Genomic DNA, 27,876 nt, shown 5'->3' on the forward strand with positions numbered 1-27,876 from the left:
TTCTCATCTGTAAAGTGGCAATAATAATAGTGGTGTTGTGAAAATGACGTGAGGCGACGTGTGTGAACTTCTGGCACAGCACTTGCAGCATGGTAAGTGTCTAATAAACAAAACCTTCTATGAGTTTTAGTTATTATGTTTACTCAACATTCTTTCTGTAGGATGCCAGGCTCTGAGTGACCATGTTATGCCTTAGGAATGGAACTTGCGAGCCAGTGCAGACTATTTCTTGCAAGTATTGGCAGAATTTGTTTTCGTAATTCAGAGGGCAGCGATAAGTATGCAATGAGATGGTTGTGAAAGATTTCATTGAAGGAAACGAACAATTATGGAGCACCCAGTATGTTGCAGATACTGGGACAGCTGCTTCACAAACTTTTCCCCTTGATTTGATCCTGAACTAGTTGCTTACTGATGGATGAATCAAGTGGAACCCCTTTTGATGGATGAGGGAATGCAGATTTAGCTAGGAGGTTAAGAACTGACCCAGGTCCTTCTAGCTCATAAGGAATAGACCCAGAATTCAAATACAAATTTACTCGACCCCTAAAAATATTTTCACTGCATAATATTTGAAATGTACTTTTAGGGATGGGTGTGATTCAATAGAAAATAAAAGGGTATGTACATAGAAATAAATGTGAGGAACATTTGAAGACAGGAATAAGAACAGTATGTCAATTCAGCTCCTGGGGGATGAGTATGGTTTGCTCTTTCTGAAGAGTAGGGTTGCTGTGGGGCTAGTGGTGGGAAATGACACGGGAAGGATACTTTAGGCTAGACCAGAAAGCCCTCAGAACTCTGCTAAGGAGTCTGAGCATAACCCTCCAGGCAACAGGGACAGGATGAAGGTAGCTGAGCTAGGAAGAGGTAGGAGATGCTTTAGAAAGATTAACCTGGCAGCTGTACAAGGTGAATTTGGTGGAATCTTCTGCCTGAGTCTGATTCTTTGTTCTCTAATCTGTTAGCCTAAGGCTCTCAATACTCCTGGCTTAGCCTAGAAGCCTGGAGACCACTTACGATGTGATCTTAGCATATGTGGGGGTGGGGGATGTGAGGAAGGGAGGATAGAAAGGAAACAGTGAGAGAAGCAGGAAAAAAAAAAAAAAAGATAAATCATCTACAGAGATTTGGTGCCCAATTGTATATGAAAGTCAAGGGAGACGAGTCAAAGATGACTTCAGTTTTAAGCCTCAGTGACTGGGATAATGGTAGTGGCATTAGAAAAATAATGATATTAAGGGAGGAACCAGTTTGAGATGGTCTATTGTTAAGTTTGATTTATGATACATAGAGTTAGGGGTAATGGTGGGAAAGTCAGGAAGAAGAAAGCTAGTAAGCAGCTGGAGATCTGGGAAGGTAGCTCTGGAGACCAGTGAAGGCTGGAGGTAATGATTTTATGAGTTATCCCCACAGTGGTATAATACTTAAAGAATGTTCACTGCAGCATTAACCACAACAGCCAAGAGGTAGAAACAGCCTAAATGTCCACTGATGGCTAAAGGAATAAAGTAATCATGGACAGGCATACAGTGGAACATTATTTAGCCTTAAGAAGAGGGAAATCCTGTAGTCATACACTACAATGTGGATGAAACTTGAGGACATCATGCTGAGTGAAATAAGCCAGTCACAGAAAGACTACGTGACTCCACTTCTATGAGGAGCTAAGAAGCCAAACTCATAGATGCAGAAAGTCAAATGCTGGTGCCAGGGACTGAGGGAGGGGGAAAGGGAAGTTAGTGTTTAATGGGGACAGATTTTCAGTCACACAAATGAAGAAGTCTAGAGATCTGCTGTATAATCTGTATATTACTATTAATAACAATACTGTACACTTAAAAGTTTGTTATGAGGGACTTCCCTGGTGGTCCAGTGGCTAAGACTCTGTGCTCCCAAGGCAGGGGGCCCAGGTTCCAACCCTGGTCAGGGAACTAGATCCTACATCCCACAACTAAGGGTTCACATGCTGCAACTAAGGATCCTACATGCCACAATGAAGATCAAAATTCTTATATGCTGCAATTAAAGACTTGGTACAGTCAAAAAAAATATTTGAAAAAGTTTATTAACAGGGTAGATTTCATATCAGATTCTTTTTGCCGGAATTTAAAAAAAAAAAAGAACTTACAGAAATCATTAAAAAAATTTTTGAAATAGCCAAAGTAGATAAGATACGTATTTTCTCTGGAGAAGTGAGAAAACATAGAAGCTTAAGAAGAGACTCAGTTTCAGGACAGCATTAGAAAGAAATAGGGAAGGAAAGAGGTTGAAACAGAAGGAGGAGCTTGTAGGGTCTCAGAGGCCACGGGCAATAGGGTTTCAAGGAGACGGCTGTGCATTGCAGAAGGAAGAACGGACACCAGAAGTCTTGAGACCCAAGTTGGATTTCTAGCTCTTTCATTTGGATGAATCTCATTTCTTCTCTGAGCCCCAATTTTCTTGTAGTCATACACTACTTTATCTCTCTGTATAAATGGAAACAAGAATGCCTATCCATACGAAAGCATTTTGTACATTGGGCTAATTGATACAAATGTGGCTTGTGAAGAAATATTTTTTGTTATGGTTGTTTTGCCTTCTTGGCAGCATCAGCTCTCTATTTTTCTTCTACTTGTTTTCATGTAGCTATACAGTTATGTAGCATAGCCTATCAGTGCTAAACTACTAGTGGAAAAAACTAAATATGACATTCTAAGAGGAGAAGGTCCCCTAATGTCTTTTCTTTGAAAGTTACCCCATCATTGGCTTTTCACTAGGCTCTCAAGATTGCATTTCTTTTTGCATCTCTTTTTATAACTGAGAAGAACCAAGGAAACTTCCAGTAGGAAACAAAGCCAACTGATTTAGGTCAGTTCATTTTAGACAATGAAAAACAGGAAGTTACCCTTTTAGGTCCAGAGATTTTTTAAAAAGCTACCTGAAAACTTCATTTTTCTAAAGTGTTGCCTTTCCTTGATGGTATTGTGTGTTACAGAGATTTTAGTGAAGTTATAAAGAGCAGATTCAATTGGTATTTAATTCCCAAGCATCATGATTTTAGCTCAGATTTGAACCAGCACTAATCACTTACCTGCAAGGAAGCGGAGCTGGTTCTTCACTTTCATCATTCCATCGCCAGAGCCTCCGATGCACTCGTCTTCATCATCGCCACAGTCTCCACTTTCAAGCCCTTCCTCATCAAGGTTTTTATCCAGAACTCTGCCTTTGGGTACAGACATGGTCCTCAGGAGCTGAAAGAAAACAACCAGGATTGCAGCAACTTTCCGTATTTCTCAGGTAGGTCTAAGACAGTGTGTTGATAACGGGAAGCATTTTAAAATGGGAAAAAGAGCTACACAGAAAGTTTTAAAAATCATTTTCAAACTTACATAGACATACATCGCTTATACTCTTTAGAGCTGCATACTTATGGACCTTTCCATAGCATTTCACATGATTCTCCACTCTTCCACTCTACTTCCACCATCAGTAGCCAGACTGAATATTGTATCAAAACTTTCCCATGTCTTAAGCCTCCGTGGGAGGAGAAGTCACTGATGAGGAACTAAGTGATGATAGGCAAAGCATATTTATAGGCTGAGAGAACACCAAGTTCAGAAAAGATGCCTGTGAAAGTCCACTAGATCTGTATTTACATTCACCTAATTAAATCAGCAAATGCATCCCACCACATGAAGAAAATGGCAGTGACATTTTATACACATTTAGATGAATACTTATAATTAATTGTTCCATACCATGCCCTGACCACTTGAAAAACTTAAAATCTCCATCCTCTACAGTTTCAATAAGATGCTTTGAAATTCATTCTGCTTTACTGTAGATCACATAACTAATAAGAGGCATGCCTGTTTTGCTGTGCAGTATCTGGCCTTTCAGTCACACAGTCAAGGCCTTTTTAATTTTAGGGTGACTTCCACCTCCCAAAGTCTCACCACAGACTCAGAAGCCCAGCTCACAGCATGAGTGGTCTTCTGAGGGCACTTTTACTTTTCCTCACCATCTCTCTCCAAGGCTGTATTCCAACACCCTCTATTCCTACTGTAGCTTCTGCCCCACCATCCATGTTTAGTCCTAAATATCAGTCCACCTCCTATTTTTAAATAATGGACAACAAAAGATGTGGATATGCAGAAAGTGAGACTTTCACAATTGCAGAGCAGGTATCCAAGAAAAGAAACGCTGCATATGTACACAGGCACATTTTGGTTGCCGTGGGTTTCACTGTGTTCACTGTCCCTGCAAAATATACTTTTCTGCTCTCCACCTGTGATTTAGCTGTTACACCATGATCTACTTGGAACAAGCTATATACCATAGAGAAATGTGACTCTGCAGGTTTGTTTCTCTTTCTAAGCAAAGAAAGAAAAATCCACAATGAAAAGCTGGTTCTTTCCTGGCCAACAGCCTCTAATGGTATCAGTGAAGCCAACCCCTCTATCATCTTCTACTCCAGCACCATCTCCACCATCAAACTCTAAACACATTTCCTTCTCTACCCTTTCCCCCATCCTACGCATCTAAACATATAATATAGACACAAAGGCTGGGATAAGCTAGACCAGCAGTTCTCCAACATTTAGATTTCAGGACCCCTTTATACTCTTATTGGGAATATCAGGGAACTTTTAATTATACAGTTGTATCTATCAACATTACCATCTCAGAAATTACAACTGAGAAATTAAAAGAAATATTTAAAAACTAATTTAAACATAGCAAATAAAAAACCCATAACATGTTAACATAAATAGCATTTTTAATGAAAAAGAAATATATTTTCCCCTGACATAAAACCATTAGAAGGAAGGCTGGCATAGTTTTACATTTTTCCAAGTATCTTTAATATCTAGCTTCATATGATACCTGGATTATCATATCTACTTCTCCCTTCAATCTGTTGTTATATGTTGTTTCAGTTGAAACATCTGCAGAAAATCCAGCTTCTCACAGGTATGTAATAGGAAAAGACAGAAGTATTTTATTAAGAGTAGCCTTTTCAGATAATTCTGGATAGTTTTCATTGAAACTACATAAAAACTCAACTAGTGAAAAAGGTTACTTGCAATGTTAAATATGAAACCATATAAGTAAACTTTTCATGTTATGTTACATTAAAATCCATTGGTATATTTTGAATTTTGAATGGGCCTTTTACCCATTCTGTCTCATCATGCACAGATCATCTGGAAAATACTGGTTCACTGAGCTCTGCAGGTATCCCAAATGTTGACACCTTTCATTATATGATATTTTAAAAATCACATTCATTAACATCACCTCCAATCTCATTTAAAAAGTCTTTGAAGCACTGGGAAGCTCTCAAGGTCATGGTGGTAGATACAAGTTTTCCAAAATTTTAATTTACTCTTTAAAGTTTGAATTTTATCCTTGGCAACAAACACTGTCAGTATTTCCTTTAACTGTCAGGCTCTCTTTGTTCCTTTCAAACAAAATGTCTAATAAATACTGAAGCCTGCATAACCATAGTTTGTCAGTCAGTAAAAAAGGCTAATTTAGCTCATGGCTTAAATAATCTCACAAATGCTTTTCCTTAAGACACGTATCAACACAGTTTGTAGCATAAGTACCTTACACGTAAGTCAAATGTCATAACACAGAATATTTTTTTTAAAGTTCACTCAATTGTTAAGGTTTAATATATTAATGATTTTTACTGCTTTAGCAATGATATTCTTAAGTGGAGTGCCTTTTATTTTCCTGCAAGTGTAATGATTACGAGTACAATTTGGTATCACTGCCTTGATTCATACTGTGGTACTAACAGTTGTACTCACTATTGCTTCTGTACCATCAGTGCAAATATCAGCACAGTGAAAAAGGCAAATAATACTTAGTATTGTGCAAGTCATTTTGACTGTCTGGATCCTTGGGTTTCATGGATTACCAGGGTTCATTAACTATTTGAGTGCTACTACCTAGACGATAATGTCATTTCAGTTTGACCAAACCACCCTAATTGCTTCCATTACCATTATGAAATGTATGGGAAAACTGCTTTTGACATACATGTTTTAAGGTCAATTTTGAAAAATACATCTTTCATGTATGTCACAGATTACCTGAATTCGAATTGTTCACATAAGGGGAATCTGTGGTTAGATACAGCTTTGTGGACTTGCTGTTTCTCAAGCACATCTCACATCTGTGCCTTTTATTAATCCCTTCAGCAAACATTAATTGAGCACCTAATGTGAGTTGTTTTCATTTCCGTCTATTGAAAGCACTCCATCCTTTCAAGCCAAGTTCAAATGTCACTTCCTTAATAAAGCCTTCTTGGCCACCACAGATGGTCATTATAATTCTCCCTTTCCCTCTTCCAGCACTGCTCCCTGTATCTGTACCTCCCAAATAGCACTTTATGAATGCAACCTGGTATTATTTATTGTACATGTGGCTTCACTCCACCACCAGACAGTGAATGCCTTATTTATCTTTGAACCCCATACCATTTAAGGCAGTGTCTGGTACATAGTTGTTGTTTAGTCACTAAGTTATAGCCAACTCTTTTGTGACCCCATAGACTGTAGCTTTCCAGGCTTCTCTGTCCATGGGATTCTCCAGGCAAGAATACTGGAATGGGTTGCCATTTCCTCCTCCAGGGGATTTTCCAGACCCAGGGATCGAACCCGTATCTCCTGCACTGGCAGGCAGGCTCTTTACCACTGAGCTACCAGGGAAGCCCCTGGCACATGACAGGCATTCAGTAGCACTTCAGTGCTATTGAACTGAAGCAAAAGGAAGTGGCATGGCATATTTCATTCTCTAAGAGCTACTTCCACAACCTCATAAAAAAAGAGAAAGCCAAAGCACAGATGAATTATAGAAAAACTTGTAAATGAATAGCTAAAGGCTTTTGGACGACCCTGGCTAAGATCTGTAGCTAATCTTTGAGAGGCTGTTTTCCAACCTCGTGTACAATGCCTCCAGTATTCCCTGGTATTTTTAAGTGCAATTAAAAAAAAAAAAAACTTTAAAACTTTGCCAGTGAAATTACTTCTTTAGTTCTTAAATTACTCCCACTTGGGTGACAACTTCAGCATTGAAGAAGGATTACAGCACACTTTCCAACCATATTACATAGACGTTGTTGATGAGCCTAACCCTCATTAACAAAACCAATCCAAACCTAGAAAGCTATTGTTAATGCAAAAGTCTTAAAGGACTCTGAAGCGCCAGAGTGTTGAAAGAAGGGTAATGTGTCAGTGATGAGGAGTTGCCAGTGAGGACTGTGAATTTAGTACAGCCTGGAATTTGGCACAGAAATCAAATCAGCTAATTACAATTCACAATATTGACCTTTTCGTTCCCTCTCTCACTCTTTACAATGTCTTCCAGACTGAACGCTCACTTTATGAAAGGAAAGTTATGAGGACCGTGTACAGTTAACTTCAGGTGCCTAATGCTTTTGATTAACTGTTTGCCATTTTCAAAGGACAATATCCTATTAGCTTTTTAAAAGCCAGGGCTCAGAATAATGATTATTAATGTAAACTATCTTATTAAAACACTGGTCTGATGATTTTGCTCCACGACCCCACTGAAACATTCACTAAACCTGACATTTCTGCCTTGCATCATTCGGCCGGCCTTAGCGAGAAGTACATGAGACCTTTCCACTGCGCAGCTTTTTCCATTTTCTACCCCCCTTGCTACTCTGTTGACTCACATGAAACTTTCACAGTTGCTTAAATATACAGTTTTTATTTTATGATGTCATATTTTCATTATGTAAGTATTAAAATAGAAAGATGAAAGAAAGGGATATAAGGGGGAAATTCCAATTTCCAAACTTTAAGAACCAGTGTTTGGTTTTCGAGGGTAGGGTTTGTTTCTAACGGCTGTATTTTTACACAGTTGAACTTGCATTTTAGAATTTAGACTGACTCGAGTTAGAATCCTGGCTTTTCCCCTTATTAACTTCTTTTTTTCCACTTACTAACTTTGCTGTTTAATCTCCCTAAACCTCAAAGTCCTCATTTGTAAAATGAGGAAAGTGCCTGTCTCCTAGAATTGTTGTAATGAATAAATGTGATCAATGTAATACTTCAAATGTGTTTAAAACACCTACACAGTGCCCTCCAGGGATCTACCAAAATCGACCTAACCATTTTCCTAACTTTGAAAATATTACATTGCTTCTAGTTCTTTTGCTCCTATAAATAAAGATGGATCATCAGGAGTATTCAATAGTTCTTTCCATATTTTGGATTATTTCCTTAGTTTCCCATTAGTAGGATTACTGGGTCAAATGGTATGTACATTTTTATACACCACGAGAGTGAGTCTTCGACAATTTCCATCTGAATCACCTAGGATGTTTGTTAAAAACTCCAGCTTCCAGGCCCCAGCCACAGAGCTTTTAATTGAGTAGGTCTCGGGTGGAGCACAGCCCCACCCTGCCCTGTCCCCACCTTCCTGTGAGTGAACCACAGACTACACTTTAAGAGGGGCTACTCTAGTGTTACTCTACCTCCCGGAAACCCAGTGACACCGTCTTTGGACAAGAGTCACCTCAGCTCCACAGGTGTCTGAATCCTTAATGCGTGTTCTTCAAGCCATTTTATTAAAAATCTGATGATTTCCTTTTTACTTAGGTATGGACATCATGACCTTTTGTCTTTGTAGTTAATGAAAATACTCTTGTATAAAGTGAGTGACTTCAGGATTACAAAGTGAAATATTTAAGTTTCCTTGGAACAGGTATTCAGGGTTGTGTGATAAAAGGAAACAGGCCTCGAACAATTACTTAAGAAAATTAGAACCACCGCATCAGAGCAAAAAAGGCTTTCTAGAGTACAGCAATTTCATGTTCTTAAAACCATAGCCAAGATAACAAAAGAACACTGCAGCATGGGACAGTGTGATTTGGCCAAAGCTCTTTTCATGCTTGGTTGACAGAACAAAGATCAAACGACGTACTTGTTGTTCTTAGGGGGATCAAATATGCTGAAATTATACCAGAGAGAGCAGCAATTCTCGATCTGCCTATATGGTATAAGTAATGTGCCTCTTGGAATTCTCTTGATTGTAAAGATATGGACCTTATCAGCCACACACTTTGCTAGGACTTAACATATGTTCTTTCATGTAATCCTCAAATCCACCCTATCAATTTGTATAAACAAGGAAGATTGCCATCCCCATTTCCCATGTCAAGGGAGGCTCGGAGAGGAGATAAGACTAGACCAAGCACTAAGTAAGTGATAGAGTCCTCATTAAAACTAGTCTTCTGCTTCCAAGTCCACAGGTCTTCAAAAAACAACAACAACAACAACAAACCTATGCTCTCTTAGGTAAAGCCATCAACTAATGGGGCCTTCACTCACATTTTTTGTCATCTTGACTTCTCTACCTAAGATAGTTTCCAGTTCAATCTCATTTTCTCAGATACTATCCATGAACTATACCTTGATGGGAAAGCCTTCTGTTACTGGCTGGGAGAGCTGGTTGGGGGGACAGGGGTGGAGGGAGAGATAATGACATCGGATGCCTCCTGCTTTTTTCCCAGCCTCGCATCTCCTGTGTCTTAATGAACCAAACCATCTTATCACAAACACGTTTGTTTTGAAAAGCTTCAGACAGCTGGTTAGAATAAAATGGAGAATTCCATCACTGCTGCTACATGGCTATGAGTTTTCTTGACTTCAAGCGCTTTAGCATTTTAAAAATAAAGGACAAATAACAAAGTAGATACTACAAATATGGGGCTTGGTACATATTTTGAGGATTTAGCTAGTTTTGTCTCTTTTGGCCACTCACTCTCTAGGCATTTTTCAAAATATCTGGAATCCAGGTTACCTTTTAAAGCTATTGAGCTGGGCTTACAAAACTGACTTTGAACTATTTGGGTGCTCAGCATTATACAACCTGCAAGGAATGCTTTGGGGGCTCAGCTTTCCATGTCCACAGCAATGTAAATACATGCTTTACTGTTTGTATTTGAGTAGCATAAGCTAATGGGAAACAAATGTAGTGGCTCCAATGAATCCCAGCTTTGGAGGAATGCCATTATTATTTATACGCTGTGCACATCCACGAGACCTAGGGCACGTGACCTCTGCTTTGCGTGCACAGTTTCTTTGAACTAATGCACCAAACCACAGCCACAACTAATTGGAAACAATTGCAACTCCACACGTTTGAGAAGAAGCCAGAACCAAAGTGCATAGGGCTAGAATGAATGGCTATATAGGCACTTCACACATTGGAGAGGCAATAAAATATAGCCCTTAAGAGTGTGAGCTCTGGAATCTGACCAGCATGGATTTGAATCTCTATTCAGTCTATTTACTATCTGTGTTACTCTGGGCAAGTCACTCAACCTCTTCGAGTCTCAGTTTCCATGCCCATAAAATAGAGGATAATGCTATTTATTAACTTCACAGGGTTGTTGAAGATTTAAATTCAATAGTACCTTTCACCTTTCATAGTCCCATGTATCTTTCTTTCATAGAACTTTCCACAGTTTGTAATTATATAGTCCCCTGTTGCACCCCCACTAACAGAAGAAATAACCGTCTGTTTCAATTACCAGTGTGTAGTGCAGTGTTTGGTAGAAAGTAAACATTTACTAAATATTCATTAAATGGATGAATGAATAAATAGAAGAATGGGTATAAAGTGCTTAGCACATTGCCTGGCAAGGCTCAAAAGTGTTAACTCTGTTGCTGAGGTTGATGGTGATGATTGTAAAGATGAGGAAAGGGAGGAAGAGGAGAAGCAGTAGCAGGCGCAGTAGCCACCATGTAGAGCTTATTACAGATGCCTTGTGAAGCAAAACAAATAACACTCCATGGCCAAATACCGAGGCACCAGGAGAGAGGGTGGGTGAAATATTTTTAAGAGTCTGGGGAAAGCCTCTGGATGCTCCCAGGAAGATAAGGGTCTGTGCACTAGGATGCATGCAGAGAGAGAAATGTGCAGTAATAAATAGCAATGGGACCTGTCAGAGGCTGTGCTTTCACGTGGTGTCAAGTCAGAAGGCCACCCACACCCAGATACACTCTTGCCTGGGCATTGCTTCCACTTCTGCCTCTTACCCACAGCACATGCTTTCTCTACCACTTCTAGCTTCCCTGATTCTTACTTGATGTTTGTTAATGTAGTGGAAACGTGTGAAAATAAGTCCTCCCAATTCAATAAGTACCTGGATAGTAAAACAAGTCAGGATGTGAGAGAAGCAAACTTGGGATGAAATTAAAACTATTCCTATGGGGCTCCCTCCTAGTGGTAGAAAAGGTTCTCTGCAGTTTTAGGAAGCTGTCCACTGCCTTAAAATAAAAATAGCTACAATAATATTATTTATTAATAATAGCTTAGAACTGTAGAGTTTTGCACGTTTCTAAGAGGAGGCAAGGAGAAGGCAATGGCACCCCACTCCAGTACTCTTGCCTGGAAAATCCTATGGACGGAGGAGCCTGGTAGGCTGCAGTCCATGGGGTCGCGAAGAGTCGGACACGACTGAGCGACTTCACTTTCACTTTTCACTTTCATGCATTGGAGAAGGAAACGGCAGCCCACTCCAGTGTTCTTGCCTGGAGAATCCCAGGGATGGCGGAGCCTGGTGGGCTGCCGTCTATGGGTTCGCACAGAGTCGGACACGACTGAAGTGACTTAGCAGCAGCAGCAGCAGCAGCAGCAGAGAAAGAAAACTTGTATTCAAATCTAGACTTTATCATTTACTAGCTTTGTTACTATAAGCAAGTTATTCTTTCACCTCTCTGAGTCTTATATTTCTTATCTATAAAATGTGTTTAATAATACCTATTCCTATCTCCCACATTGCATTATCATGGGGATAAAATGAAGTAATCCATGTAAAGCACTAAGCTTAGTATCTGGCATATAGTAAGTAGTTACACAATAGTGTATTAAATTTTATATTAAAATAATACATTTATAAGATCTGAATCTCTGAAGAGCATGAATCCTGAATTTTTGGTTCCAGTTAACATTCAGCTATGGCCTGGGTAAGACTTGTTCTGTGGAACACTTGTTTAGTCGCTCGGTCATGTCCGATTCTTTGCAATCCTATGGACTGTAGCCCACCAGGCTCCCCTGTCCATGGAATTGTCTAGGCAAGAATACCGGAGTGGGTTGCCAATTCCTTCTCCAGGGGATCTTCCCAATCCAGGGATCGAAGCCATGTCTACTGCATTGGCAGGCAGATTCTTTACTACCGGGAAGCCTATAAGCTCTCAATAAATCTTAGTTATTGTGTCATTACTATCAGCATTTCATTATTTTTATAATTAAAAGTATTTCTATTTTCTCAGTGGATCCATCCTACACCCCTGTAAGGCAGCAGGGCAAGTATTATTAGGTTCATTTTTTTAAATAAAGAACTTGGAGCTGAGGGATATGTGAGGCAATGTACTCATTTTTACCTTGAAAAAGTTCAAGGTACTTTAAGGTGGTTAGGATTTGGAATGGGGCCAGGGGGGAAGGCTTTTGTACTCCAGCACTAAATTGGAAGGGTATGGCCCTGGGACTAGCACAGTTCCTGACACATAACAGGTGCTTAGGAAATGCTTGGTGATTGAAAGAATGAATGAACCAAAGGGCTAACCAAATAAACAAGCAATTTATTCACCGAATTTTGGTTCTCTCAATCTCCCTCTCTTCGACCCTGGTCTGATAAGCCATTGCTATTGCTTTCGCATGATTTTAGCTGATTCCTGCCAGGGAGCCTTGGATATACTGAGGGTAGACAGATGTACAGATATACTGAGTGACTGACTGCGAGCAGGTCCTTTACTCCCCCCTGGCTGAGGGAGCCCCCTCCTCTGATAAAGTGGGATAAAGTGAAAGAAGAAGGCAGGAAATTAATCTTTTTAAGCAAATGAACCAACTAATTCAAAGGAGGTAGCCAAAACCAACCAAAGCACTAAGGGGCTGAACATGGTTCCTTAAGGCTACCTGGAGAGCCTCTTCCAATCCCCAGATGGGTCTTCTGTTTCTAGATTAGTTGGCCTAATGGGGGTCAGTTCCGTGCTCTGTAATGACCTCCTTTAGTGTCTCTAGCAATACTAGAATAAATCTCATTTTAGGGGTCCAAAAGCCCCACAAACACAGTTCTGGTTCTAAGGCTGGAGTCAAGGCTGGCCTAGCCTCCAGGAGCCAGCCAGATTGGGCTGATTTGCCAGTGTGGCCGCAAAATCCAGATACAGCAGGGTAACCTTTCAGGCCGCCAAGACCAGTTTTCCTCAGAAGGCATTCAACCCTGGCCACCACCGTTGTTGAAGATGAGTGACCTTTTTGTCCCCATGTCAGTTTTAAATTGTGAAAAGTCTCAGGGATGAAATATATCTTCTTTTCTGGAATGAAAACTTACTTTGAAGACATCTGTGAAACCCCATGGCCCTACTTGGTTTCCAAAGGAATCACCTTGTTAGATGTGGGAGGGCCACTGACGGAGGGTAAAGGCCCCAGGCTGAGGGTATACTACGATATCACGTTTCCTCAGGGAACTGAGGTTACACAGACATGATCTGCACATTTACTGTTGTCCTAGTGTATAAATGGGACTCATTCCGAATAGATATTTTGTGGTTATACTTTTGGGAAATGAGAATTCTTGCCTCTAAAAATAACCTCTGTGAATGAACCACAGCAGCTATGTCATCAAGCACAGGGCTTTAAGAGTAGAGGGTTCACTATCTTTCAGAAGGAGGCCCACCAAGGGTTAGTGAGATGGCTCTAGTTTTCCTGTGAGAGCTTCCTGCCTTTAAAGGTGAGGTCTAGATCAGGGTTGATAAATAGGTTTTCAGTGAAAACCGTTTTCCTTCTCTGGTGTACTCTTAGAAAAATATGAATTTCAAATATGCTTCAGATAACTAAGGTTGCATTGTATTATTCTGAAGTGTAATAAATGGCCTGGTGCCTCTGGTACAAGTAAATTAGCTGGGACTTGATGAAAAACTAGATTCTGAGTTTCTAGTTATTTTTTCCTTGGAAATCAGAGTGCTTTAAACCCTTCCCTTTCCAAGTTTTAGGCTGTAGATTCCTAAGAGGGAAGGAGGCTCCCATAGGAAACAGAAAACATGAGTAAAATTATTTTAATAATCATATCTAATCACATACTTTTAAAGGTTGAAATAGATGAATCAACAGATTTAAAGGTTGAAATAGATGAATCAAAAGAATGGTGCTCTTCAACAATGTTCATAGCAGCATTATTCACAATAGCCAAGACATGGAAGCAACCCACTGACAAATGAATGGATAAAGAAGATGTGGTAATACACATACATATATATATATACACACATACATACAAAGGCATATTTGTCATAAAAAGAATGAAATAACACAAAATGTACCAACATAGATGAATCTATAGATAACCATATTAAGTGAAGTAACCCAAAGACAAATATTATATGATATCATTTATATGTGGAATGTAAACTAGGATACAAATGAACTTATTTACAAAACAGAAATACTTTTAGAAATTCCACCTGCAGAAGTTTCTGCTGGGTTGATTGTATATACTTATGAAGTAACTGCTACTTATCATTTGGCTAAACTATCCTTCACACTCACCTTTCATCCCCTAAATAAAACACTCACTCATTTAGTATATGGAAATACTTGCCACTTGGTAGCACATCTTAGATTAATTTCACTTCTCTGAAGTAAATAAGCAGAGTTGGAGTCTAGCACAGATATAATCATTTTCATCCCCATCTGGGTTTCTCTAATCATTGCTTCTTATTCTTAAATTCCAAACCTCATCAAGCATTTCTCCTATTGGCTCTGCCTAGGAATCCATTTCTCAGACAGGCCCCTTGTTTTTCCTAAAAAGCTCACTACAATTTAACCACAAGGTCTGGGAAGAGCACCATGTAGCCAAGTCCAGCTAATTTGTACTCAGTGTTGGGCAGAGTTTGTTTCTGTGTTATTTTGGTGATGTATATGCCCCAGAGATTATGATGAATTATTTTCCTCGTTGGCTTTTTGGTGGATGGGTAGGTACATTTTGCTTGCTACTATAACTGAAGAGCTTGGCTGGCTATCTTACCTGAGTTCCTTCTCTATTTCACACAACTATTTGGTGGTGATGGTAGTGATAGAGTAGCAGGAATAGGAGAATGTAAGTGTGGGAGGGGAAAAGGACAGTTTATGACAGGCTGCAGCCAACACATATTTATAATTTCACCTTTATTTGTTTCTCTTCATTGAGCTCAGTAAGTAAGAATGGCTTTATCAGTTCTAACATGGACTTGTCCACCATCTTCTGAGACTCTTTTTAGTCATATTAACATGTTGTTAAATAAACACCTGTTTCCCTCCCCCACAATGTTTAACCTCTTTTGATACAGGAGGTAATATGCACACATTGTGAACATCCTGTTTATTCAACACATTTCTGGATACAGCCATGGTAATTTTCATCTCTGAAGAAATTAGCTCATATGCCCATGCAACAGGTAAGGAGATGGTTGGGAAGCAGAGAACTTACCTCTCAGAGAATGGTGTCCAATGTAAGAAATGGAGATATTAGGTGTATTGAGCACCCTAAAGTCATCAGCATTATATTCAACCTGTTACTAAGGGAATCAGGTCATAGACCTGGAATGGTAATTGAGTTCGAAAGGACCTGAGAGATCATATGGTCCAATCCCATTTTACAGATGAGCACAGCAATCCCACACAGACAATTGTTAGTAGAGCTTTTCAACACACCAGTGCTGCCTAATCCTTGGGGATATCACAGGAGAATCAGTTGACAGCAGGTAGGAGAGAGGCAAAGGGACTTGCAAAATGACCTTAAAAACAGGGGCTTCCTTTGTGGCTCAGCTGGTAAAGAATCAGCCTGCCATGCAGGAGACCTGGCTTCGATTCCTGGGTTGGGAAGATCCCCTGGAGAAGGGAAAGGCTACCCACTCCAGTATTCTGGCCTAGAGAATTCCATGGATTTTATAGTCCATGGGGTCACGCGAAAAAATAAATAAATAAAAAATAAAAACAGGAAGGAGGGTGATGAGGTTCGTTCTCCTGGATCCTTAGTAGTAGCCAAAGCACAGGCTACGAAGAAGACAGCGTAGCTCCTGAGAACTTGGCAGCCAGTTTCCAGGTTGGCATGGGTAAGGGGTAATAATAGAACATGAAGCCTGCCCTCAAGAAGTATACAGTCCAAAAGCAGTTCTCTAGAAGTAAAAAGCAGTGGAATAACACCTTCCAAAGTCCTCATCTTATCCATTTCCGATTAGGTAGATAAATTCACCTGCCAAAGTATTGGTACCTCTTTATTTTCTCCCATTCATCTCTTCCTGTCTATTCCCAAATAATTCTGGTTGAAAACATCTTAGAGAGGCTAATCATACTGAAATTCTTGCATTTGCATTCAATTACACATAATTTCATTTTGTTTCCTACTCTCATTACATTTAAGCATTTTGTTAAAAAAATGGTAAACTCCTAAGTTATGGTAGCTTTCAACTAAACTGAAACTTCAAATGTGTTGCTGTCCCGAAGATGAGGTTTGGTAGGCTGGTTATAATCTTTATATCTTTAAACAATAATTATGTTTGGGGACTACCATGTATTTCAGATGGTCGACATCTTGTGTTTTCATGGTTCCACAAAGAGACAGGAATATGTAGTGTAACCGTCAGTGATGTTATATGTAGTGATTCTACAAGTTTGAACTAAATTCCAGCATTATTATTTGTCAGTTAACAGTGCAGAGACTTTCTGCTATAAATACATCACCCACAGCATCAGAGACAAAGTATTCAACAAATTTACACACTGAGGTACTCACACTTATGCAGATACCTTAATTCATGGAAAACAAGTGCATAACTGCCTTAATTAGTAATATAAACCTAGAGGGCCCTAGGGGTTTGCAGGAAGCTGCTGTTACTGCTAAACAAATTCTTCTCCTTTCCCAAACATGACCCTAGTCCAGGCCACCCCCAACTGGACTTCTATTTCTTATTCTAGTTACACAAGCCAGAAAAAATATTTTCTATCAGCTCAGGGGGGAAAATAGATCCTTCACTTTTGTCTACACTACCTCCCTTTTACAGGAGCAAATCATTCCCTATATTGCTTTGTGAAGTTCCACTTTCTAGCTCTATGTTAAATAATTATCCAAACCTACTATTTCTAACAGCTCTGTATTTAAAATCAAAGACAAAGGAAGAATTATGAAAGCAGTGAGAGAAACAACTCATCATGTACAAGCAATAATCAATAGGATTAACAATCAATTTCTCATCAAAAACCAAGAAGCCAAAGACAGTAGGATAAGAGATTCAAAACGCTGAAAAAAAATTTTAAAAACCCTGTCAACCAAGAATCCTATGGGCTTCCCTGATGGCTCCATGGTAAAGAAGCCACCAGCCAATGCAGGAGCTGTAGGAGACTGTGGGCTCAATCCTTGGGTCAGGAAGATTCCCTGGAGAAGGAAATAGTAACTCACTCCACTATTCTTGTCTGGAGAATCCCATGGCCAGAGGAGCCTGGGAGGCTACAGTCCATAGGGTCACAAAGACTCGGATATAACTGAGCACGCACACAAAAATTCTATATCCAGCAAAACAGTCCTTCAAAAAACTGAAGACATTTCCAGAAAAACAGTAAAGGAGTTTGTCACTATTAAACATGCCTTCAAGAAATGGTAAAGGGAATCCTTTCAGCTGAAATGAAAAGATACTAGACAATATCCCAAAAGCTGTAGGAAGAAATGAAGAAAACTAGAAAAAGTAACTCCATAGATTATTATTATTAAATTTTTACTTGGTAAATATTTTTCCCATTTCTTTTATTATTTTTATTTTCAATTAATTTTTTCTTTGGCTGTACCATGTGGCATGCAATGGTACAATGGATTGAACCCACACCCCCTGTGGTAGAAGTGCAGAATCTTAACAACTGGACTACCAGGGAAGTCCCTCCTATTTCTTTTAAAGAAAAATTGCATAAAGCAATAATTACAATTATGCATGGATGGACTTATAAAGATATAAGGTGTATGGTAATAACAGCACAGAGGAGAGAGGGAATGAAACTATATAGTAGTAACATTAAGTTAATATTAATCCAAACTATCACTGTGCATGCTCAGTCCCTTAGTCATGTCTGACTCTTTGCAACCCCATGGACTGTGACCCACCAGGGTCCTCTGTCTGTGGGATTTTCCAGGCAAGAATACTTGAGTGGGTTGCCATGCCCTCCTCCAAGGGATCTTCTTGACTCAGGGATTGGTCAACTCAGGGATCAAACCCACGACTCTTGTGTCTCCTGCATTGGCAGGTTGATTCTTTACTACAAGCGCCACCTGGGAAGCCCAATTGTTACAGTTAAGATGTTAACTGTAATCCAGAGGGAAACTACAAATAAAATAATTTTTAAATGTGATAAAATAGATGACAAGGGAATTAAATTACAAACTAGAAAATATTTAATGCAAAAGGCAGTAATGGAGAAATAGAGAGAAAGAGACATAAGATATGTAGAAAACAAGCAAGATGATAGATGTGAATCCCATTATATCAATATGACATTAACCGTAATTGGATTAAACTCTCCAATCTAAAGGCAGAGATCTAATTATAAACTGCCTAAAGAGACACACTTCACACTCAAAGATAAAAATAGGTTGAAAGTAAAAAGATAAAATATACTATGCAAAGAGTAACTTAAAAAGAGCTAGAATTGTTATACTAATATCAGATAAGATATATTTTAAGACAAAAATTGGTGCTATAGACAAAGAAGTTCCTTTTTTAAAAACATTGAGGGTCAATACCAATCATTTACAATTATAAATGTATATGCATCTTACAACAGAACTTGAAAAGACATGAAGTAAACACTGACAGAATTGAAAGGAAAAGTAAGCAATTTAAAAATAATAACTAGGGGCTTCTCTGGTGGCTCAGTGGTGAAGAATCCGTCTGCCAATGCGGGAGACACTTGTTCGATCCCTGATCTGGGAAGAACTCACATGCCATGGAGCAACTAAGCCCATACACCGTAACTACTGAGCCAGTGCTCTAGAGCCCAGGAGTCATGACTACTGAGCCCACGTACCCTAGAGCCAATGCTCCAAAACAAGAGAAGCCACCACTGTGAGAAGATTGTGCACCACTGTAGAGGAGTCCTTGCTCACTGCAACTAGTGAAAAGCCTGAGCAGCAATGAATACCTAGCATAGCCAAAAATAAATAAAATTATATTGTAAAGCAATTTTCCTGCAATTAGAAAATAAATTAAAACAACTGGCACACTCATAACTATAGATATTAATATCCTATTTTAAATAATGGTGAGAGCAATGAAACAGATTATCAACAGGATATAAATGACTTAAACAACATTATAAACTGGTGCTGAGGAAACTGGATATCCATATGCAAAAGAATGATTTTGATTCCTACCTCATATAAATGATTTTTGATCTCTACCTCATATACAACAATTAACTCAAAGTGACTGAAAGCCAAAATGTAAGACCTAAAACTATAAAGCTCTTAGGAGAAAATACAGGGGTAAATCTTTGTGAATTTCAGTGAGGCAAAGTGTAAGTGACAAAAGAAACAAAATCAATTGGACTTCATCAAAATGAAAAACTTTTGTGTGACAAAAAAGACTATCAAAAAAGTGAAAAGACAACTCACAGACTGAGAAAAATTCTTTGAAAATCACATATCTGATAAGGGTCTTGTATCCAGGTTATCTAATGAACTCTCATAAGTAAAAAATGAAAAGAGAACTGATTTTTAAAATGTAAAAAGGATCTGAATAAACATTTATCTAAAGATATGTAAATGGTCAATTAAAAGATATTCAACATCATGAGTCATTACTGACATGCAAATCAAAAATCACAACGAGCTATCACTTCACACCCACTAAGACGGCAACAATAATAATCAGAATATAACATTAGGATATAGAAAAAGGGGAATCCTCATACATTGCTTATGGGAATGTAAAATGGTACAGTCATGGTTGAAACAGTTTTGCTGTTCTTCAATAAGTTAAATTGTTACATATAACTTAATAAAATTATATACATTATAAATATATAATTACCATATAACCCAGCAATTTCACTCCTAGGTATATACCCAAAATAACTGAAATCAAGGACTCCAGCAGATACCTGCACACAAATGTTCAAAGCAGTATTATTCACAGTAGACAAAAGGTAGAAACAACCCAAATGTCCATCAGTGAATTAATGGATACATAAAATATAGTGTATCCACAACAGTGGAATATTACTCAGCCATGAAAAAGAAATAAAGCACTAATACATACTGCAACATGGGTGAACCTTGAACACACTATGCTAAGTGAAATAAGTCAGTTAAAAGGACCATACATTATATGATGCCATTTATATAAAATGTTCAGAATAGGCAAATTCATAGGAACAGAAAGTAGTTGGGGGAGGGGAGAATGGGGAGTGACTGCTAATAATATGGGTTTTCTTTTTTGGGGTGATGAAAATGTTCTGGAATTAGAAAGTGGTGACGGTTGCACAACTTGGTCAATATACTAATAACCAGGAGACCATACATTTTAGTAAGATAAATTCTGTAGTATGTGTTTTTTATTTCTCAACAAAAAGAGAAAAAACTAATTAGGAAAAATTTGCAACTCCAAATTTAGAAATAAACTTTCTATTGCTAGAATTGAAAAGGTCACTGAAAAATTCTACTCTGTGGACAGAGGAGCCTAGTGGGTTACAGTCCACGGGGTCACAAAGAGTCAGACACGACTGAGCGACTAAGCACAGCACAGTATATCAATTATCTTATTACACCAAGTCTCAGTGACCTCAATTTTCCACAAGAATCTCTCATGGATTTGCTTTCAGTACTCATTCAGACCATGGAAAGCAAGTCATGTGAGGAGAAGGGCCATCAAGGAGAAGCAACATTGCTAGTCCTGATATGACAAGGGCCTGTAGAGTTTTAGCACATGATGAAACTCTGGGAAAAAGAATTCAGTTGTCATTTGGCTAAATTCTTGAGGTAGAAAATAAAAATGATTCCTAAACCATGAATAATGTATTGGAAAATTATGGTTTCCTGGGGGAGTTGAATTCACTCCTACTGTTAATAGTAATAGTGCTGTGCGAATAACTCTCTGGATACCAAGTGGGAAACTTGGTAAATGAGGTTGTTATATTTCTGAAATTTCCATCATATTTCCAGTTTCATCTTACAAGGGAAATATTATCATCTGATGCTTTTGGAAGATGGCTATACTCTTTCCTTTAAACTAACAGTGCTAGCTTTCTATAAGTACAAATTCAACAAAAGCCTACTTCTAAACCTGGTTGGATGATTCAAAGCTTTATCTGTTCCAATCCATAGGTAAATTAAGACACCACATGTAATATTTTGGAGCCTAGTTTTACACAAACAGAAAAATGGTAAATTCTAGATACATTTCAAACATATAAGGAAAACAAATGATTCTGTGGACAATCTCTCTATGGGGATTGCCTCCCTGGGCTCTGAGTTAACAGACTGCCCTGTGGGCATTGGCTGTAGGAGTACAGCCATTCTGTACTGCTTATTCCAAGTACTACACAGTTATGAAACTACTAATTCTCTTTATGAGGGAGCTGCCTACTAGGCTTTTTGTTTGCACCACTGCATCTTATTGACATCTGTCAATCATACCAGGAACCTGGAGTCTAGGACAAGGGGAAGATACGGCTTAATCAGTTTGCCTTTTAGTTTGATGGGTTAGGCATTTTAACAATAGTTAACGCCACCTTTATTTTTGTTGTTGTTAATATCATTTATAACCTTTGCATCTGAGGTTGTTGTATAGATAAAGTTTAGCTATCTTAAAACAACTAGACATCCCCATGGAAAGAAATGCAAAAAAGCAAAATGGCTGTCTGAGGAGGCCTTACAAATAGCTGTGAAAAGAAGAGAAGTGAAAAGCAAAGGAGAAAAGGAAAGATATAAGCATCTGAATGCAGAGTTCCAAAGAATAGCAAGAAGAGATTAAGAAAGCCTTCCTCAGCAATCAAAGCAAAGAAATAGAGGCAAACAACAGAATGGGAAAGACTAGAGATCTCTTCAAGAAAATTAGAGATACCAAGGGAACATTTCATGCAAAGATGGGCTCAATAAAGGACAGAAATGGTCTGGACCTAACAGAAGCAGAAGATATTAAGAAGTGGTGGAACGAATACACAGAAGAACTGTACAAAAAAGACCTTCATGACCAAGATAATCACAACGGTTTGATCACTCACCTAGAGCCAGGAATGTGAAGTCAAGTGGGCCTTAGAAAGCATCACTACGAACAAAGCTAGTGGAGGTGATGGCATTCCAGTTGAGCTATTTCAAATCCTGAAAGATGATGCTGTGAAAGTGCTGCATTCAATGTGCCAGCAAATTTGGAAAACTCAGCAGTGGCCACAGGACTGGAAAAGGTCACTTTTCATTCCAATCCCAAAGAAAGGCAATGCCACAGAATGCTCAAACTACCACACAATTGCACTCATCTCACATGCTAGTAAAGTAATGCTCAAAATTCTCCAAGCCAGGCTTCAGCAATACATGAACCGTGAACTTCCTGATGTTCAAGCTGGTTTTAGAAAAGGCAGAGGAACCAGAAATCAAATTGCCAACATCCGCTGGATCATGGAAAAAGCAAGAGAGTTCCAGAAAAACATCTATTTCTGCTTTATTGACTATGCCAAAGACTTTGACTGTGTGGATCACAATGAACTGTGGAAAATTCTGAAAGAGATGGGAATACCAGACCACCTGACCTGCCCCTTGAGAAACCTATATGCAGGTCAGGAAGCAACAGTTAGAACTGGACATGGAACAACAGACTGGTTCCAAATAGGAAAAGGAGTACGTCAAGGCTGTATATTGTCACCCTGCTTATTTAACTTCTATGCAGAGTACATCATGAGAAACACTGGGCTGGAAGAAGCACAAGCTGGAATCAAGATTGCCGGAAGAAATATCAATAACCTCAGATATGCAGATGACACCACCCTTATGGCAGAAAGTGAAGAGGAACTAAAAAGCCTCTTGATGAAAGTGAAAGTGGAGAGTAAAAAGTTGGCTTAAAGCTCAACATTCAGAAAACAAAGATCATGGCATCTGGTCCCATCACTTCATGGGAAATAGATGGGGAAACAGTGTCAGACTTTATTTTTCTGGGCTCCAAAATCACTGCAGATGGTGACTGCAGCCATGAAATTAAAAGACGCTTACTCCTTGGAGGAAAAGTTATGACCATTCTAGATAGTATATTCAAAAGCAGAGACATTACTTTGCCAACAAAGGTCCGTCTAGTCAAGGCTATGGTTTTTCCAGTAGTCATGTATTAGTGTGAGAGTTGGACTGTGAAGAAGGCTGAGCACCGAAGAATTGATGCTTTTGAACTGTGGTGTTGGAGAAGACTCTTGAGAGTCCCTTGGACTGCAAGGAGATCCAACCAGTCCCTTCTGAAGGAGATTAGCCCTGGGATTTCTTTGGAAGAAATGATGCTAAGGCTGAAACTCCAGTACTTTGGCCATTTCATGCAAAGAGGTGAGTCATTGTTAAAGACTCTGATGCTGGAAGGGATTGGGGGCAGGAGGAGAAGGGGACGACAGAGGATGAGATGGCTGAATGGCATCACTGACTTGATGGATGTGAGTCTGAGTGAACTCCGAGAGTTGGTGATGGACAGGGAGGCCTGGCGTGCTGCGATTCATGGGGTTGCAAAGAGTTGGACATGACTGAGTGGCTGAACTGAACTGAACCTATCTCAACACCTGCACTGGGGTTGTTTATGTAGTTGATGGCTTCTCCCAAGAAACTCTTGAAACCCACATATCCCAATTCTAACTATTCTAATATACTAAGAATCCCTGAAGAGAACAATGAAATAAACCACTGGGTGACATCAGACTCCCAAGTAAGTTGCTCAGTCATGTCCAACTCTTTGTGATCCCATGGACTGTAGCCCACCAGGCTCTTCTTTCCATGGAATTTCCCACGCAATAATACTGGAGTGGGTTGCCATTTCCTTCTCCAGGGGATCTTCCCAACCCAGGGACTGAACCTGGCTTTCCCACATTGCAGGAAGATTCTTAACCATCTGAGCTACCAAGTGTGAGTCCCATAGATTACAGACTAATGACTCCCAAGGTTGACATCAGAAGCGTCATCCTAATAACTGGTTGATTGTTGATAGCTCTTAAACTGGTTAATGGCACATGACCCTAAATACATACATACCAGTATGTTAATTAGCAAGTGAATATGAACGTTACCAAAAAGTACCCCACCCCCATTTTTTATGCAACATACATTTTATCTATATTATTCCGATCAAGTAAACTATTTCCTGGTTTTTATTAAGCTACATAGCCTGTGTATCATTTACAAATACAGAGTTCCTATAAAACCTGGTAATTCACAATAACAATTCCCTTCAGAATCTGAATAAATGTGCTATAGGCATCCGCACAAATCAAAGCCACCAAGTAATTCCAGCGGATATATTTGACCTAATTGCTATATGTTTACACATAAAACAAAATGTCACATTATAGTTGACTGTACATTCTTACATGCTATGAATGCTGATTTATTTCAGGTTTTAAGTTCCATGTTCAGCCTACAAATTGTATTACCTAAGAGAAATTGCCTTCTGGCTTTCAAATAAAAGCCCTTGTTATCTGTCTGTCTAATAAATTATAAACAAGTTTGATCTGGAGTCATAGCTATACTGGGCCCCTGCAGATCATCTTCTAATGGGGTAGCACAGTGTACTGCAAAGGACAGGCAGGTCTTCTTGTCTTTGACACTCTCTGGGTCTTGGGGGAAATCTCTTCCCTTCTCTGAGCCTTGGTTTCCCCACATATATAACGAAGGGTTTGGACTGCATGAGCTTCAAGTCTTTTCTAGCTCTGACAGGCTATGATTTTTAGAGATTGTTAAGAAGAGTTAAGGACAGGAAAAGGGGAAATTATTTTGGAATGATTCTTTGTGAAAGAGACTTGAGTTTTGGGGACTCAGGATTTTTTTTGTGTGTGTGGCAATGCAAGGAAACCTGATCTAATTTTAGCTTCAACACAGTAAGGAATAATTGCTAATCAAATGTTAATAAAATGCTTACAGGCTTTAGGTCTGGAAAAGTCATTTTAAACACTTAGAAAAACAATCGGGAATGTCAGCTGTTTTTTCACCTGTTCCTAGAGGAAATTCTTGGCTTTTAACTATGACATCCTCCTTTAACTCAACTACACTACATTTAAACCTACTAGCAACCTCTCGTTTTGAATTACACAGCAAGATATTCAACCCAGAGAATTGTCTTTCCCTTGACCTGAATCCAGTTCATCCAAAGGTTCCAGCACTGCATTGAAGTTCCTGCTTAGGAGGGCCTGCTGTCTATACTAGAATGACTGGATGTCTTAATGAAACCATGAAGTGAAGTGAAGTGAAGTCGCTCAGTCGTGTCCGACTCTTTGCGATCCCATGGACCATAGCCTACCATGGGATTTTCCAGGCAAGAGTACTGGAGTGGGTTGCCATTTCCTTCTCCAGAGGATCTTCCCAACCCAGGGATTGAACCTGGGTCTCCTGCACTGTAAGCAGACACTTTATCATTTGAGCCACCAGGGAAGTCACAATGAAACCATGAAACTTCATAATTAGAGATACAAAAGATTGTCCCCTCCCTAAGAATACTTTCTATGCTTGATGGCCTCCTCTCTCAACTGCCAAACTTCAGGGCTGAACTTGCAAGCAGGCAGAAGAGTTGGTTGTGGACAAGCAGAGATCTGAGAGGTGCTGGGTGGCACTGTGTTCCCAAATCTTTTCCTTCTTACGCACTTGCAAGGCTTGACATTCCAACTCTAGAGACACATTCCTTTGGGATAAACATTGATCATCTCAGGTGTCTTCCTGAAATAAAATGTCTGTTGGAGAGGTAAGTTATTAAATCACCAACACTTTGTAGTAATATTTCCTAGGGTGAAATCCGTATTTTACCTTGTTCCATAATACTGTGGAAAAAGAGATCTATAGTCAGATAAGTTGGGAAAACACATTATGTTACATCTCTTCATGAAGTGTCATAATGCATATTAGCATAGTAAAGGTTCTAAGTCCTGATGTAAACAAATTTTATTTCATCCACTGTTTAATCCTTAGGTGAGCATATGGAATGCTTCTGAAAAAATTTAAATTGTGGTCCAATACACATAACAGTTACCATCTTAACCATTTAAAAATATATAGTTGACTAGTATGGAGAAGGAAATGGCAACCCACTCCAGTACTTGCCTGGAAAATCCCATGGACAGAGGAGCGTGGTAGGCTACAGTCCATGGGGTCGCAAAGAGTCGGACACGACTGAGCGACGTCACTTAGTGTTATGTATGCTCACATTGCTGTGCACCCAATTTCCAGAACATTTTCATTTTGCAAAACTAAAACTTCTCATCCATTAAACAACAACTTCCCATTTCTCCCTTCTCCCAGCCCCTGCTAACCAATGTTCTACTTTCTGTCTCTATGAATTTGACTCCTCTAGATAGTTCATGTAAGTATAATAATATGGTATTTGCCCTTTTGTGCCTGGCTTATTTCACTTAGCATAATGCCTGCAAGGTTCATCCATGTTATAGCAAGTGAGAGGATTTCCTCCTAGGCTGAATAATATTTCATTGCATGCACATACTACATTTTGTTTATCCACTTATCCATTGATGGACATTTGGGTTTCTCTTACCTCTTGGCTATTGTAAATAATGCTGCTATGAACGTGGGTGTGCAAATATCTCTTTGAGATTCTGCTTTCAATTCTTTTGCATATATACTCAGAAATGGAATTGCTGTATCATATGGTAATTTAATATTTGATTTTTTGAGGAACCACCATACTGTTTTCCATGGTGGTTGCACCATCTTACATTCCCATCAACAGGTCATAAGGATCCCAGTTTCTCCACCATCTTGAGAACACTTGTTATTCACTATTTTTATTGACAGTAGGAACCCAAATGGGCTTCCCTGGTGGCTCAGTGGTAAAGAATTTGCCTGCCAATGCAGGAGACTAGAGTTTGCTCCCTGGGTCAGGAATATACCCTGGAGAAGGAAATGGCAACACACTCCAGTATTCTTGGGAATACTCCATGGACAGAGGAGCCTGGCAGGGTCACAAGAGTCAGATATGACTTAGCAACTAAACAACAACAAGGCACCCAAATAGGTGGATCTCACTGTGGTTTTGATTTGCATCTTCCTGATGATGCTTTTGAACTGTGGTGTTGGAGAAGACTCTTGAGAGTCCCTTGGACTGCAAGGAGATCCAACCAATCCATCCTAAAGGAGATCAGTCCTGGGTGTTCATTGGAAGGACTGATGCTGAAGCTGAAACTCCAATACTTTGGCCACCTGATGCGAAGAAATGACTCATTTGGAAAGATCCTGATGCTGGGAAAGACTGAAGGCAGGAGAAGGGAACAGAAGATGAGATAGTTGGATGGCATCACCAACTCGATGGACATGAGTTTGAGTAAACTCCGGGAGTTGGTGATGGACAGGGAGGCCTGGCGTGCTTCGGTTCATGGGGTCGCGAAGACTCGGACACGACTGAGTGACTGAACTGAACTGAACTGAATGATTAGTGATTTCGAGCATATTTCCATCTGCCTGTTGAAAGAACTTTTTTTTTTTTTTTTTACACCACGTCAATAAAATTTTTGAGAAACACACTCAGAGGTATATTGCTAGAGCAGATGAATGATAATGACTGCTTTTCAGGATAGAGGAGTGTTTGTCCATTTATTTTAAGAGCAGCTAATATTTACTAGTTTGAAGGTAACACATATACAGTTAGTATG

At 39.3% G+C, this 27,876-nt stretch overlaps 1 protein-coding gene across 1 annotated transcript in view; it reads right to left on the reverse strand.

Moving 5' to 3' along the window:
* GPC3 (glypican 3) overlaps window positions 1–27,876 on the reverse strand; it is a 459,461-nt gene that overhangs the window by 62,186 nt on the left and 369,399 nt on the right. The window contains exon 7 of the mRNA XM_052663043.1: window positions 3,074–3,233. Coding sequence (XP_052519003.1) covers window positions 3,074–3,233 — 160 coding nt within the window. The remainder of the gene's footprint in view (window positions 1–3,073; window positions 3,234–27,876) is intronic.

The sequence above is a fragment of the Budorcas taxicolor genome, chromosome X (assembly GCF_023091745.1).
Source record: "Budorcas taxicolor isolate Tak-1 chromosome X, Takin1.1, whole genome shotgun sequence".
Classification (NCBI taxonomy): Eukaryota; Metazoa; Chordata; class Mammalia; order Artiodactyla; family Bovidae; genus Budorcas; species Budorcas taxicolor.